The sequence below is a fragment of the Branchiostoma belcheri genome, unplaced genomic scaffold (genome assembly GCF_001625305.1).
Source record: "Branchiostoma belcheri isolate BF01 breed outbred unplaced genomic scaffold, Haploidv18h27 scaffold4, whole genome shotgun sequence".
NCBI classification, from domain to species: Eukaryota; Metazoa; Chordata; class Leptocardii; order Amphioxiformes; family Branchiostomatidae; genus Branchiostoma; species Branchiostoma belcheri.
This window is the reverse complement of record NW_017804020.1, coordinates 8,583,115-8,598,579: the sequence shown is the minus strand read 5'-3', so window position 1 is coordinate 8,598,579 and position 15,465 is coordinate 8,583,115. Positions and strand designations below refer to the sequence as shown.

Below are 15,465 nucleotides of genomic sequence, written 5' to 3'. Positions count from 1 at the left end.
TAACTTCAGTTGTGTTCCAGTGACCTCGGGTAACTCCCATAAAAACGAATACCTGTTCCCTGCCTTCGACCCAAATAGAACGCACCCTCCCCAGTGACCTCAGGTGACTCCAGATGGAGCTATATATGTTCTATCTAAGTTTGTATGTGTTATGCAAAAATGTGTCACTCTTTACTGTGTAAGTTTTGATAGGCTATATGATAATTATTAGTGTTAATGACCCGCCCTTTCTCGGTGAATATGGTGTGATAAAGCCTTGTCAGTTGCTATAACCACCTCATAAATCTGCGCTCACTCAGTGGCTTTATTCGGTGGTTAAAGCAACTGACAAGGCTTTATCACCGAGAAAGGGCGGGTCATTAACCCTTAACTGTATTGTTTACCACACAGGCAAGACTTACTATATTGTTTAATTGCTCCTGTTCAAGCATGCTATTTTCTAACTTTCTTACATTTACATGCAATAAGTTAACACTAACCATTACCGATAATTTTGGTCCAATAGCTTTAGTCCATTGCTCTGTAGTATTCACTTCAGACTCCAGGAAGAATAAGGTGACATTTACACTAATGGGATCCTACTAAAACAAACAAAAACAAACAAAATTCAAGGCTTACAATCGTTGCTTAATTGCTTCTGTTCAAACATGCTAATTTCTAGCTTTTCTTACCTTACTGCAGCAATATGTTGACAGAAACAATTATCAATATTTTTGGTCCAATAGGTATAGTCCATTGCTCTGTACCTAAAGTATATCTACCACATTTTAAAAGTCCAGTACGTGTGTGTACGGCCCATTAGTTACCACACTCAGCACTTGTCTGTTTCCATATGTACCATGTTTAACTGACTTATTTGCTTCTTTTGTCTTTGGGCTTGTCTCAAATGTCTCCTCACACATTGTACAGAATTTGGTATACAGATCCTGGCCCTCAGTCTTAGCAATGTTGGAATGGTACTGCATGGCTTTTCCTTTGGTTTTACCACCAAGTGTTGCCTGCAAGGAAATAATGGGAAAATTCACATTACACAAAGGAAATACAGAACATTTTGGTAAAAATTATTTTCTTTACACAAAAATAAGGCCATGTTGATTTGATTATATGGATGACATCCTCCGGGAGCCCCAAAACTGATGCGCGCGTGCAAATAAAAAAAATGTTTTGCAAAAAAAAAAAAGTTCTTTTCATTATGAAATCTACGTGGTCATGAGGGTTGACCAAATGGCACAGAATATGGTTTGGCGAATAATCTAGTCTTCAAGTTCATTCCTTTACAATCTCGTCTTTTTTCGTTTGATTTTGGCATTCTACGACATTGGTATAGTTTTTATTAATTTTTTTTGTAAAAAAAAAAGTCTTACGGTATATTTTTGCTCATTTAAATTTATTTGCTCGTACTGTAATGTTTTGTACGATTTACAGTATGGTTGAAAACTTTTTTTATTGGAAATCGCCGAAAATTCATGCGCGCACGGATGTCATCCATATAATCAAATCAACATGGCCTAAAACAAAAACAAAGAAAATTCAACTGTGCTACAATAAAACAATTCTTATTCAATGACAATGTAAAGAAAGTTGTAAGATCTTTTATAATCATATTCATATTAATTTTTAATAAGGAATTTAATGGACATCCATTCTCAGGTATTTCAAAATAATTCACTAACATCCTTGTTCCACTTCAATTCTTAGCATATAAAATACCTCCATGTCTACAACAATTTCTGTCCCTCCCCAAGCATCCAAATGGAATAGTCCAAATGCTCACCTGTGGTACAATCAGAACATCACCTGGCAGATCCAGTACTGAAACTAGCTTCCCATTCGGCTCAGATTCGCTCAATCTGACTGCCAGGATGGCTCGTACTGGCAAAATAAATACAATGTAGGGGTCAGAGGAATTAGTATACACTAGAATTAGGCCACACCAATTTAATTTCTTGGTTAACGGATTCGCCTGCTTCATTTTTTTCTGATTTGCAAATAAAAATTAAAATTCAGAATTAACTGCAAAATGCTCATATTTTGCCCTGAACACAGTCCTTTTCATCCTACTAGTAGTTGTTACAGTTATTCCTTCTTTCAATGCAATGGTATCATTAAAAGTTCAAAATTCATTGTTTAAATTTTGAACCAGCCTGTTGTGTTGACTTCATGGCTCCTATCATACCATTTTGGGCCATAATAGGACGCCTAGGCCTGTTTTTATTCTAATTTTTTTTTGCCTGACCGCTCCATTATTTTTCTAGAAAAATCCGTTAACCAAGAAATTAAATTGGTGTGGCCTTAGGCAAATTTGATTTATTAGGCCGTGTTCATGTGAAGTCAGTGAAGGCGCTTTGCATGTGGTTTACCCCGAAGCCGGTTTCAAGTGGCTCCATCTGAACGCTCCAAATCACATTGAAAGCGCCTCGATCCCAAACCACTTCTAGAGGTGGTTTCCGTGATAGGACACGGTTTGCAAGGAATGTATGGCACGTGGACCAGATGTGAGGAATACGAGTTACCCGAATCACGGTTTGGGTGACTTTACATGAACAAGGCTTTAGTTCTAAGAAAAAATATGAAGTGACGGGGCGAAACAAAAATAAAAACAAACCCAAATGCTACCATGAAGTCAACATTCCAGGCTGGTTTCAGTAATTCAAATAAAGATGGATTTTAAAATTTCTATCAAACCATTACATTGATACATGAAAAACTCTTACTAACAACTATAGGAGCTTTCTTCAACTGTTTTGGCTAAATTGTGAGCATTTTGGAGTTGAATCAGAACCTGAATCTTATTTTTTCCAATCAGGGAAAAATGATGTGTGGACGAATCTTTAATACTGAACCAACTGATTGAATAAGTATGGAAAATGTTATAAAATATGTAATATCTCTTTCTAAATTCAAAACCTGAACATGTTAAGATATTTTGTCCTAAGGCCACACCAATTTAATTTGTTGCTTCTCGGATCGCTCTGTCCATTTTTTTTCTAATTTGCAAAAAAAAAAAGAAATTGGGGGGGGGCTCTAAATTAACTGCATGAAAGACATACCTTGGCCCCAATGGCTGAAAAAAGTCCTTTTCTTCCTAGTTCTTAAGTTTTTCAATGTAACAATGAATTATGTTTCATTTAAAGTTCAAAATCTATTGTTTTGATTATAAACCAGCCTGGTATGTTCCCTTCATGGCCCATATTGTAACATTTCCGGCTATCATGGGGTGCCTTGGCCTGTTTTCTTTTTATTATTTCGCCCTGTCGCTCCTGATTTTTTCTGAAAAAATCTGAGAATTCATGCCATCATACTAAATAACATATATTATATACAATGACTTGACAAGATATGTCACTCACCCATCTTCTCTACAAGATCTTCTGTTGCTCCTTTAAGGAAACATAGGTAGATGATGATGCCACGCCCAACCTATGGATCACAGATTAGGCACATGTCAATGTAAATCCTAGAGGGTGTTTGACCATGATTTAATTAGGGTACTGCCCACCATGTTGGATGGTCAAACCTCCAGGAAGCAACATGAATATGTTGTATACACATGCATATATGTTAGGCCATACCAATTTAATTTCTTGGTTCTCGGATTTTTTTAGAGAAAATATAAAGCAACGAGGTTAAAAAATAAAAATAAAAACAGATCTAGACATCCTGTTACACTCCCCAAATGCTACGAAGGGAGCCATGAAGTCAACACAAAAGGCTGGGGTTATATTTGAACAAGGAATTTTAGAACTTTTAATCAAACCACTACATTGATAGATGGAAAAACTGCAACAACTCGGAAGAAAAGGACCATCCTCAACTGTTGGGGGCAAAAAATTAGCATTTTTGAGTTGATTCGGAAACAGAATCATGTTTTGTTTTTTTTTGCAAATCAGAAAAAAATGAATTGACAAATCTGAGAACCAACAAATTAAATTGGTGTGGCCTTACTTTGACAATGAAATATATTAACACAAATGATTTACAGGCTACTCTTCCACGTTTAACTGCCGACATGTGTGAATATCCTATATGTTATTATAAAGTGTACTAACATCAATCTTCAAGCAGATATTAGGGTTTATAGATACCTCGACATATTCAGCTTCATTTTCGTCTGATGGTGGCTTGACTTGAAGCCTGGCACTCAGGCACTGTTGTACCACGACTCTGGCCTTTGGGACTGTGTCAGCATTGGCCATGATTTCTCACAACATTCTTGTCAGTCACTGCATTGCAATCAACAACGCGGCAAGTACTAGTGGCCTAGTATGCTGTTGGTTGCATCAGACCCGGAAGTAGCCTTACCTGGGGGCCTGCATGCTCTTTTTTGTAAGGCGTAATCAGGCCTTTCTAGTCTTCGTAAACCGTAGGCAGCCTTCCCAAAAATCAACGTAATTCGTATTCAGTTAGCCGCAAAGCGTAAAGTCGCGATCAGGTCTAAAACTTTAAACATAATTCGTAATCGGTAGCGAAAGGTTTGCACTAATCCCCCATGCAGACCCTCTTACTTTTTATTTGGCCTGCTCTACCTTTGATCTTTGATCTTTGACCTCAACAGACGACAAGATGGCGGCGCCCATGCCGAATCCTCATGACAGGACAAGAAAACCTAAACCGAAGGGCGAGGAGGACGAGGAGGAAGAAGAAGACCCTATAGATAAGTTGGTGAATGCGTCAGGATGTGCGGATCAACATTACGCACTGCTGGTTCGTGTTGCTTTGGATTTCTTTTACATTGATGCGCGAGTCATAATATGCCCCCCTCCCCCAGCTACTTAAATTTTAATTTATTTTGATCTCTATGTATGGTAACATTAATTTTCCATTGTACAAAAAAGCGAGAAGTTGACCACTCTGTATTAGCTCAGTAACTAGAACACTTTGTATTAGCCTTGTATGCCAAGTGTGCCTACTCAACTCCAACGTAAGAATGTACAGGGTAGCCTGGTATCCAGTCTGATCGTGGTCGGGGCCACAAGAGCTCTGTCCCGCCCGCCTCACATAGGTTTCCCGGTGTGTATTTCACGAGAGATTGATTAGCCCTCCACGATCGTGCTGGGGGAAACCAAATCCCCAAGCATACTGTCTCTTATTAGCGTAACTCTCCTACCGGGACGGTCTGTTGCACTGGGCGGGGGAAGCTATTAGAGCCCCCGAAGACACAACCTGCCTGAACACCCCCCAAATCACGTAAGACTGGATACCAGGCTACTGACAGGGATGATCCTTTAACAACCTCTCCATCAGGGTTGGATCCACGATTTCGCTTTCTTGCCCTGGCCCAGTAAAAAGTACTGTTCGGGCAAGTGCATGTGCCCCTAGACTTGCTGATTTTTAAAGTCAAGTCATGACAAGTCAAGTCAATCTTTATTGCACAACAGTTGTAACGGGTACAATGCATGGCAAACTCTTCAGTACTACATATCTAGCTAACATCTACTCTCACGTCTACAGTGACTACAAGTTCTATGTATCGAAAATAACATACTATTTCAAAAAGGTAATATAGTACATGTATATATTCTATATATGACTGTACAAACTAGAGTCTAACGTTACATCAGTTGGCGGATGTAATATGATTTCAAAAATGCAACGTATAGCCGCAACGGTGTTTGGAGCAAGTCAAACTACCTTTTTTCGATAAAGCATCCAACATTATAAACTAAAATTAAGATAATTTCCTTGATGGTAGTAAAATGCATTGAAATATATGAATTTTGCGCATGTAAAAAGGTTTGGGCAAGTGGAAATGACCTTAGCGCAAGCGGATTTTTGAAAACTTGTCCAACCCTGTCCCCATGCTTGTATCTGGGAGATTGCCCCTCCTTGTACTGCCCTTGTCCAGTGACTTTCTGCAGATCCTTGGCATGGGTGGTGTGGTTGACCCTCTCTGGCCAATGGATACTGCCTGGCCAATTTGATACTGTCTAATGCTATCCTAGGATCTGCTTGGAGATTACCCTGAAATAGCATTGTATGCCTTTAAAACTTAAGTTGGATGAGAAAGAGGTGGGTGTGTGATGGTCCTAGTTTACTGCCTGAAGTTGGTGATTCATTACAAATCACAAAAAGCCTAGTCTCCTTCGTAGACTTGTAGGGCGTGGCATTATTTTTTTTTTGGTGAGCAACGCGAGTTATGCTGCAGAGGGACAATTTTGAGTTATGCCGCGGAGGGACGTTTTTGCCACCAAGTTTTGCTGGGGAGAGATGGTCCCTCTGCAGCATAACTAAAAATCATCCCTCCAAAGCATAACTCGCACCGCTCACCAAAAAAATTATGCCGCACCTTACAAGTCTGCGAAAGAGGCTACAAAAACCCCCATTCAACAAATAAATATAATGTGAAAACACTGTTTCCTCAGGAGTGCATGGCTGAGCACCAAGACTGGAGGAAGTGTCAAGAGGAGACAAAGAAGTTCAGGTTATGCATGGCGGAGGCACAGAAGAGGAAACTGGAGAAGAGATGACAAGACACCTTCCTGCCCCTCCCCTCCCTCCCCAGAGGTTATCCTGAAAGTTCATCTGTGTTGGTAGAAATCATTATGACGCAAGTTTAAACTGTAATTTCCAACACAGCAAATTGGACTCACCCAAATTTTCGACTGTACAACTCCAGTCTTTGTCAAGGAATGAGCAATCCACCGCTTCCGTGACGTCACGCAGATAACACACGTGACTCTGTGAGCGATGGATCATAGGTTACAGAAAGTCTGTGGCGCCCCCCGTCTCAGTTGAGGGAGACTGGAGTTGTACAGTCGAAAATTTGGGTGAGTCTAATTTGTATGGTACATGTATCTTGTTTCACTTTCTAACACCATAAAAATTGTAGAGCTTCAAGCATTGATATTATGCACAAAAAGGAAATGTATTTACTTTCAGATACATTAAGTATAAATGATAGACTTACATGTAATATCTGCACATGTATTCATAGTTACCTCTTACATTGTCTTAGTATATTGTGTCAGATGGGCTCTACATTGATTTATTAATGTACAACAATCAGAACATTGCCCATTATGATACTGTTATAACATTTTATGATTATGCAAAAGCTATAGCCTAGTACATAATGTAAAGTTTTATTGCAAATTCATGCCCGAGGGCTAATTGCATGAACAGAAGAAACATTTGGTATAAAAACAGATAATTAGTATACATGGAACTACTAACTACTAAGAAACTACATGTACAAGTAAAAACTACATTATAGTATAGCTACATTTCTTCAATAGTCGTAACTCATCAAGGATTAAAATGTTATTTCAAGGAAGCAATACATACCTGTATACACTTGATACAAAGCTTGAAAAATGTTCAGTTTACATTTCTTTCTAAGAATCTCTTGTATATAAATTTGGACCTAAAAAGCTTGAAAAATGTTCAGTTTAAATTTCTTTTTAAGAATATCTTGTATACAATTTTGGACCTAAAAAGCTTGAAAAATGTTCAGTTTAAATTTCTTTCTAAGAATCTCTTGTAAACAAGTTTGGACCTTAAAAGGCATACCTGATTCATCTACCTCTTACTTTGTCTATTATCTTAGGTTTGTAAAATCAAACAGATAAAACTATTACAAGAATGATATGAAATCTGTTGACTAGAATCACAGCGTATGGCATGGTTGGAGTTCATTTGTACAAAACTACCTCTGTAAAAATGAAAGCGTCCCCGACGGAGAAACGCCCGTTTAAACGCCCGTTTGTGGTGGCCGTTTGTTTGGGACGGCTGCCCGTCCCTGGCGGTAAACGGGGCTACGGACGCCTGGACAAAGGCCAGAAACGGGCCAGGACGCCTCAAACGCCTGGGACGCCGTCAGAAATGTCCGTTTTCGACGGCGTCCGGGCGTTTCTTAAGGCGTTTGGGCGCCGTTTCCGACGGGCTACCGGGCGGGCTGCTGGACGCGCTGCCGGACGGGCTCCCGGACGGGCTCCTGGGCGGGGCCGGGCGACGCTTGGGACGGCACAGGTGGGGTCCAAACGGCGTATCCGACGGCCGGACGGGTCTCTGGGGGGTGCTCAGTCATTGTGGACATTTTGATCTTGCCGCTCCGACGGGGTTGGGACGGCGTTTCCGACGGCGTCCCGTGACAGAAGGTGCCGATATAGTAATATTGAAAACAATTGCAGATTGGCATCGAATCAACAAGTAACGGCCGCCCACATTGTAACAGTTGCCGTAACGAGCCGTGAGTAAATACAAGTGAAGTAAATACAAAATACCATGATCAAACGAAAAAGATTTTCTTCAAGAATATAGAGTAACAAAATGTTGAACAGCGGCTGTAAACAGCGGCGAACATGCGACAACAGTAATCCACCATTGTGAGCGCACACAAACATAAAGGGCGAGGGTGTAAGAAAATTACAAGTGCAAACATTGCCTAAGTGGACATTTTAACATAATCGTCTTTCTTCATTAAAATTCGTATAGTATATAATTATATTCTACGTAGTTTTTGTGCGTCTTGGAAGATTTTGTTATGAAAACAACATTGACGGTTGCGTTTGTAGATGGCAGCCGTGACGTCAGGACTTTCCCGGGCCGAACTTGTGTGCGGGACTTCGAGTCTCTTTTTGTGTATGACGTGTACATTTTTACGGCATCATCGTTCTTTATTAAAACAACAGGTATTGTACACAATTATTCTACAAATCGTTCGTGTGCGTCTTTTTATTTTTCGGCGTTAAAACATTGAATTTCCTTTATCAGCCCGGCGGTGCATGTGACAAAATTTATGTGGGGAGGGCAGTCTCGGGGAGGACGAACAAAATATAACCGCAAACTTCTCAGCAGCCCCTGGAATTAACTAATGTTCTGTTGTGGCAATTGTAACACTGTCTTACACAGTTCCCTTGTAACATTTGACAACGAAAAATTCTTGTCCACTTACCGAGTATCCTCGAAAAAGAATCGCCGAGACAGATTGCTTCGGTACACCCAAAATTCTGGCGGCCGCTGTTTACATTCTTGGAACACCTCGTTTGACTATTTTAGTCAGTCGCTGGAGATGCCCAAACTTGTGTGCAGCGTCGACGATAGATATAGCTGCTTGTATGAATGAAATCCATCCTCCAAAATTGCAGACAATCCAACAAAATGGAAAAAACTGAGGTCGACTGAGCAGCAGACGTGTTCCCCAGCCAGCCCGGTGACCGTTAAATCTAGCGCCTTCAAACTTGGCGCATGTGCGTTAGAAGCCTAAACCCCCCTGGGAAACATCGTGAAGCACGTCAGTGCCGGCCGCTGCTGTTGTCAATTAATTAATAAACGCCCGTTTCCATGCCGGACGGTTCAGGACGGGCTGGGAGCGACGGGGTGCCGTCGCTAATTTCTGGGACGGCCGTCCGGGGAAGTTTGTGGACGCTGCCAACTGTGTTGGGACGGTCAGGACGCCGTTTCCCGCTAAGGACGGGCAGGGACGGCGTCCGGTGGGCGTTTCTCCGTTGGGGACGCTTTCATTTTTACAGAGGTACATTTTAATCAAAGATTACATTTTAATACAGCTGACAACAAATCTATATTTCCATGTCTGTTTGCAATATTGCCAGTTCTCATTGTGTCAAAGATTTGGCCTTGATATAGGAAGTTTACTTTTCAGAATTTTAGATTATCTTAAAAATTACAGCACACTATCTAGTGTATATGATATAGGATATCATGAGAAGTAAGGTACAATTTTGGCAATAGAAGTGAACTACTGTCTAAAACTGACTCCTGTACCTAGTTTATTCTGACAGCAAGGCTACACCAATTTAATTCGTTGTTTCTCAGATTTTTTCAGAAAAAAAATGATGCGACAGGGCAAAAAAAAGACCATTAGGCACCCCGTGATAGCCGGAATTGTTACAATATGAGCCTTGAAGTGAATATACCAGGCTTTATAATTAGATCAATAGATTTTGAACTTTTAATGAAACAAATTTGCATTGTTACATTGAAAAACTTTTAACAACTAGGAAGAAAAGGACTACTAGTATCTTCAACAATTCTCGGGCCAAAATGTGTCTTTTATTGAGCATTTTGCAGTTTATTTGGAATAATTTTTTTTCTTTTTTTGCAAATCAGAAAAAAAAATGGACAGGGCGAATCTGAGAAACAACAAATTAAATTATTGTGGCCTATATTATAAAGTACATGTATAATGTCTTCCTGGAACTCTTCAGGTTGGCACTGCAGTGCAGATTTAAATCACTAGATGGAGTCGTAGTCTAGAAGGCTCAGATCATCGTCCATGGGTATCCTGCTGTACCTGAAGCTGGCCACACCCCGAGATGGCCACAGGAGGTAGGCCAGGACAGCATAGGACAGGAAGTCAGCTGTCACTGTGATTCCTGAAATAAATACAGTCGTATTATCATGAAAGTTCATCTGTGTTGGTAGTAATCATAGTAAAACATTGAACTTTATTCCAACATATAGGTTACAGAGCGATCAAATTTTCGACGACCACTGTCACGTATCAGTAAAGTCTTGTGTGAATAAGGTCACGTGTTTGTAAACCGTAACTCTCGCGAGATCACGTTGTGAAGTGATTGGTCATTAATTATCCTAAAGAAGGTGACAGTGGTCGTTGAAAATTTGATCGCTCTGTATCCTGTGTGTTGGAATAAAGTTAAATGGATAGTTAAAGTTGGAACAAAGTACAGTCGTAAATGTATGTGGGAAGATAATGTGTAATTAATTTATCTTGAGTATAATCTGATATATTTGACTTGTATTTCTGTCAATTACATACTGTTTTTTTTTTCGCTCACCTGCTCCATTATTTTTCTAGAAAAATCTATTAACCAAGAAATTAAATTGGTGTGGCCTTAGTATATACATGTACATGATGAATACCTTTAGATTGTTTTTTAGAACCTTGTCAGTTACCTTTTGTTTATTTAGAACTTACTTTAGAATATTGACTGTTTTTGTTTATTTAGAACTTAATTCTTGTTCTGTAAATTTCCTCTACATTTGTACTGATGAAAGGTACCGGATGGTACCTGAAACGTTTACGTATTAAAATTTCAATTTATCCAGTTTGAAAAGATTCAACAGCTTAATCACTTTATCTTTATCCTGGATGATTAACCTTCACCAACGTATACATGATGTAGGTTGTCCAAACCTGTGAAGGTTCTATACTGCCACAGTGGAGGCACGACCTGTGAAACCACGACTGCTGCCACGGGTAGATACAGGAACCACAGACTGTACACACTGCCCAGCACCATGTAAAACTGCTGACGGGATGGCTTGGCCTCCTGTGGAAAGTACAGGATAAAGTGTTAGTCAAACATTGTTTGCTTGTTGCTAAAATGTAAGCTGCACGGCCCTTTGAAATACATGTATATGTGCCTCACAGCGAAACTTGCTAATGCCTCTGTAAAAATGAAAGCGTCCCCGACGGAGAAACGCCCGTTTAAACGCCCGTTTGTGGTGGCCGTTTGTTTGGGACGGCTGCCCGTCCCTGGCGGTAAACGGGGACTACGGACGCCTGGACAAAGGCCAGAAACGGGCCAGGACGCCTCAAACGCCTGGGACGCCGTCAGAAATGTCCGTTTTCGACGGCGTCCGGGCGTTTCTTAAGGCGTTTGGGCGCCGTTTCCGACGGGCTACCGGGCGGGCTGCTGGACGCGCTGCCGGACGGGCTCCCGGACGGGCTCCTGGGCGGGGCCGGACGACGCTTGGGACGGCACAGGTGGGGTCCAAACGGCGTATCCGACGGCCGGACGGGTCTCTGGGGGGTGCTCAGTCATTGTGGACATTTTGATCTTGCCGCTCCGACGGGGTTGGGACGGCGTTTTCGACGGCGTCCCGTGACAGAAGGTGCCGATATAGTAATATTGAAAACAATTGCAGATTGGCATCGAATCAACAAGTAACGGCCGCCCACATTGTAACAGTTGCCGTAACGAGCCGTGAGTAAATACAAGTGAAGTAAATACAAAATACCATGATCAAACGAAAAAGATTTTCTTCAAGAATATAGAGTAACAAAATGTTGAACAGCGGCTGTAAACAGCGGCGAACATGCGACAACAGTAATCCACCATTGTGAGCGCACACAAACATAAAGGGCGAGGGTGTAAGAAAATTACAAGTGCAAACATTGCCTAAGTGGACATTTTAACATAATCGTCTTTCTTCATTAAAATTCGTATAGTATATAATTATATTCTACGTAGTTTTTGTGCGTCTTGGAAGATTTTGTATGAAAACAACATTGACGGTTGCGTTTGTAGATGGCAGCCGTGACGTCAGGACTTTCCCGGGCCGAACTTGTGTGCGGGACTTCGAGTCTCTTTTTGTGTATGACGTGTACATTTTTACGGCATCATCGTTCTTTATTAAAACAGCAGGTATTGTACACAATTATTCTACAAATCGTTCGTGTGCGTCTTTTTATTTTTCGGCGTTAAAACATTGAATTTCCTTTATCAGCCCGGCGGCGCATGTGACAAAATTTATGTGGGGAGGGCAGTCTCGGGGAGGACGAACAAAATATAACCGCAAACTTCTCAGCAGCCCCTGGAATTAACTAATGTTCTGTTGTGGCAATTGTAACACTGTCTTACACAGTTCCCTTGTAACATTTGACAACGAAAAATTCTTGTCCACTTACCGAGTATCCTCGAAAAAGAATCGCCGAGACAGATTGCTTCGGTACACCCAAAATTCTGGCGGCCGCTGTTTACATTCTTGGAACACCTCGTTTGACATTTTAGTCAGTCGCTGGAGATGCCCAAACTTGTGTGCAGCGTCGACGATAGATATAGCTGCTTGTATGAATGAAATCCATCCTCCAAAATTGCAGACAATCCAACAAAATGGAAAAAACTGAGGTCGACTGAGCAGCAGACGTGTTCCCCAGCCAGCCCGGTGACCGTTAAATCTAGCGCCTTCAAACTTGGCGCATGTGCGTTAGAAGCCTAAACCCCCCTGGGAAACATCGTGAAGCACGTCAGTGCCGGCCGCTGCTGTTGTCAATTAATTAATAAACGCCCGTTTCCATGCCGGACGGTTCAGGACGGGCTGGGAGCGACGGGGTGCCGTCGCTAATTTCTGGGACGGCCGTCCGGGGAAGTTTGTGGACGCTGCCAACTGTGTTGGGACGGTCAGGACGCCGTTTCCCGCTAAGGACGGGCAGGGACGGCGTCCGGTGGGCGTTTCTCCGTTGGGGACGCTTTCATTTTTACAGAGGCGTGCACATGCAAATCAATTCACCTAATTAATAATAACATACAAAACTTGACTTAACTGCAACACTGTCCAGGGTTGAAATGCAATTCTTGCTCATGCATGTGTGTGTGTGTTTTTGAGTATGTGTGTGTTTGAGTTTATGTTTGAGTGTGTGTGCTTGAGTGTGTGTGTGTGTTTGAGTGTGTGATTGTGTGTGTGTGTGTGTCTGTGCGTGTGACAGTGTGTTTGCGTGTGTTTGCTTGAGTGTGTGTGTGTGCTTGAGTGTGTGAGTGTTTGCTTGAGTGTGCGTGTTTGACCGTGTGTGTTTGAGTGTGTATGTGTGTTTGAGTGTGTGTGCTTGAGTGTGTGTGTTTTACTGTATGTATATGTCGTTTGAGTGTGAATGCCAGGTTGAGTGTGAATGCCAGGCAACCTGATATATTTATGGGCAACCTACAGCTTTTGGCTTAGGTTGCCTAGTGTTTCAAACCCTGAGGTTAAACAGGTCTTAAGTTGCTCATCACCTGTAGATAGCTGAGGTGTAGCTCATACAGGAACCACAGTAAGATGAAGAGTCTGAGGCCCAGTACTACCAGGGTCTGCCAGGGCAGGCTGGCGTCTATTGTGGTGACTGGGTCTGTTGTAATCTGCAGGCAAGGTATTATAACAATAATTTTCATTTGCATGTAATCCCACGTTCATGATAAATACATGTACATACTGATAAGGCCATGTTGATTTGATTATATGGATGACATCCACGCACGCATGAATTTTCGGCCGTTTCCAAAAAAAAAAAGGTTTCAACTATACTGTAAATCGTACAAAACAGTTGCAAAATGAGCAAAAATATACCGTAAGTTACAAAAAAAATAAGTAAAAACTATACCAATGTCGTAGAATGCCAAAATCAAACAAAAAAAGACGAAATTGTAAGGAAATGAACTTGAAGATTAGATTATTCGCCAAACCATATTCTGTCCCATTTGTTCAACCCTCATGACCACGTAGATTTCATAATGAAAACAACTTTTTTTTTTTGCAAAATTTTTTTTTATTCGCACGCGCGCAGCAGTTTTGGGGTCTACCAGAGGATGTCATCCATATAATCAAATCAACATGGCCTAATGTTACATGTTGATACTAAGTAGCATCATCATCATTGGTAGTGGCTCTTAGTCTGAGCAATGAGTAACATAATAATAGGATAAAAAGATAATTCTTAGGCACTATATCCTATCTAATCTGTCTAAAGGTTTGTTTTCTCTTGTTATTTACATAATTTTTCTATCATCTGGTCATCAACAAAGATGTTTTTAAACTTCTTTGTTTAGAAAAGAACATTTCTGCATTTATATTCTACTCAGAAAACAAAGGTGGAAATGTGCTCCATAGGTGCTTAATCTATGTGATATAATTGTGATAGTCTGTAAAACTATACTTTGGGAGTTATGGAAAAGACGGAAGAAAGTATTTCTATACACAGAGATGATTTGGGCATATTACTGTATGACAAGGATAGTAGCAAATCACAGTTGATAACTTACCAGCCGTGACGTAGTAAGTCCAACATCCACCAATGAGTATGTGACGATGACCACCAGGAAAGTCTTGTGTTCCACATGAACTTTAGTAACCGTCCATCCTCTCCCCAGTAACAACAGCAAAGCCATGAACATGCACTGACTCACAGTGTCAACTACCTCACCAAAGTGCTTCACTGGCAGAACCCCTGCTCCATCAAAAGTGTAGATGGCCAGGTGGAGAAATTGTAAGGATATGCCGAACCATTCCAGCAAAATGCTGGCTACAAAGACTCTTATTATGGTGTGAGAGTGCCTCCGGTGTCCACATAAAAGAACTGATAGAAAGATCAGGTACAAGGTCATGTAGGTAAGAAGGATGATGCTGACATATTGAGACTCGTAGGAAAGTTGGTAGTATAGGAAGTCTGTCTGGGTTGAATTTGGGTTCCCATTGACCAACCAGATGTCATAGCTTAATTCTCCATTCTCATTGGTTGAATTGACCCAGGTGCAGTTGGAGGTCTGTGATTGGTTACAGCGGCATGGTACAAAGGAGAGATGCCATAGCCTAGAAGAAAATAAGAAATAGTCTCATTTATTGTATGTTTTGTTCATTTTTTTCTCTAAGGCCATGTTGATTTGATTATATGGATGACATCCTCCGGGAGCCCCAAAACTGATGTGTGCGTGCGAATAAAAAAAAAGTTTTGACAAAAAAAAAGTTTTATTTCATTATGAAATCTACGTGGTCATGAGGGTTGAGCAAATG

The 15,465-nt window shown here is 41.1% G+C and overlaps 3 protein-coding genes across 3 annotated transcripts in view; 1 reads left to right on the top strand and 2 right to left on the bottom strand.

Moving 5' to 3' along the window:
• Positions 1-730: 730 nt before the first annotated feature.
• Positions 731-4,291, bottom strand: LOC109477135 (probable D-tyrosyl-tRNA(Tyr) deacylase 2). Its single transcript, XM_019778196.1, has 4 exons — positions 4,086-4,291; positions 3,351-3,420; positions 1,775-1,872; positions 731-998 (listed from the first exon to the last, which is right to left on the bottom strand). Exons 1-4 carry the CDS (start codon positions 4,194-4,196, stop codon positions 768-770), a joined length of 510 nt encoding a protein of 169 aa, XP_019633755.1. The 5' UTR covers positions 4,197-4,291; the 3' UTR covers positions 731-767.
• A 255-nt stretch (positions 4,292-4,546) lies between these two features.
• On the top strand, positions 4,547-6,504 carry LOC109477138 (cytochrome c oxidase assembly factor 4 homolog, mitochondrial-like). Its single transcript, XM_019778200.1, has 2 exons — positions 4,547-4,704; positions 6,363-6,504. The coding sequence occupies exons 1-2, from the start codon at positions 4,564-4,566 to the stop codon at positions 6,465-6,467; spliced, it is 246 nt and encodes an 81-aa protein (XP_019633759.1). The 5' UTR covers positions 4,547-4,563; the 3' UTR covers positions 6,468-6,504.
• A 3,585-nt stretch (positions 6,505-10,089) lies between these two features.
• Positions 10,090-15,465, bottom strand: part of LOC109477109 (transmembrane protein 145-like) — a 7,747-nt gene continuing 2,371 nt past the window's right edge. Inside the window, exons 3-6 of the mRNA XM_019778168.1 lie at positions 14,718-15,264; positions 13,695-13,817; positions 11,117-11,252; positions 10,090-10,334 (exon numbers count right to left, since the gene is read on the bottom strand). Coding sequence (XP_019633727.1) covers positions 10,195-10,334; positions 11,117-11,252; positions 13,695-13,817; positions 14,718-15,264 — 946 coding nt within the window. The 3' untranslated portion in view covers positions 10,090-10,194. The remainder of the gene's footprint in view (positions 10,335-11,116; positions 11,253-13,694; positions 13,818-14,717; positions 15,265-15,465) is intronic.

Excerpts from the sequence above, each read along its gene's own strand:
- LOC109477135 (XM_019778196.1), bottom strand. The coding sequence starts at position 4,196 with ATGGCCAATGCTGACACAGTCCCAAAGGCCAGAGTCGTGGTACAACAG. Across the intron at positions 1,873-3,350 it reads AGATCTTGTAGAGAAGATGG|TACGAGCCATCCTGGCAGTC; the intron begins GTGAGTGACATA and ends TTATTTTGCCAG. Across the intron at positions 999-1,774 it reads ATGTTCTGATTGTACCACAG|GCAACACTTGGTGGTAAAAC; the intron begins GTGAGCATTTGG and ends ATTTCCTTGCAG.
- LOC109477138 (XM_019778200.1), top strand. The coding sequence starts at position 4,564 with ATGGCGGCGCCCATGCCGAATCCTCATGACAGGACAAGAAAACCTAAA. Across the intron at positions 4,705-6,362 it reads ATCAACATTACGCACTGCTG|GAGTGCATGGCTGAGCACCA; the intron begins GTTCGTGTTGCT and ends CTGTTTCCTCAG.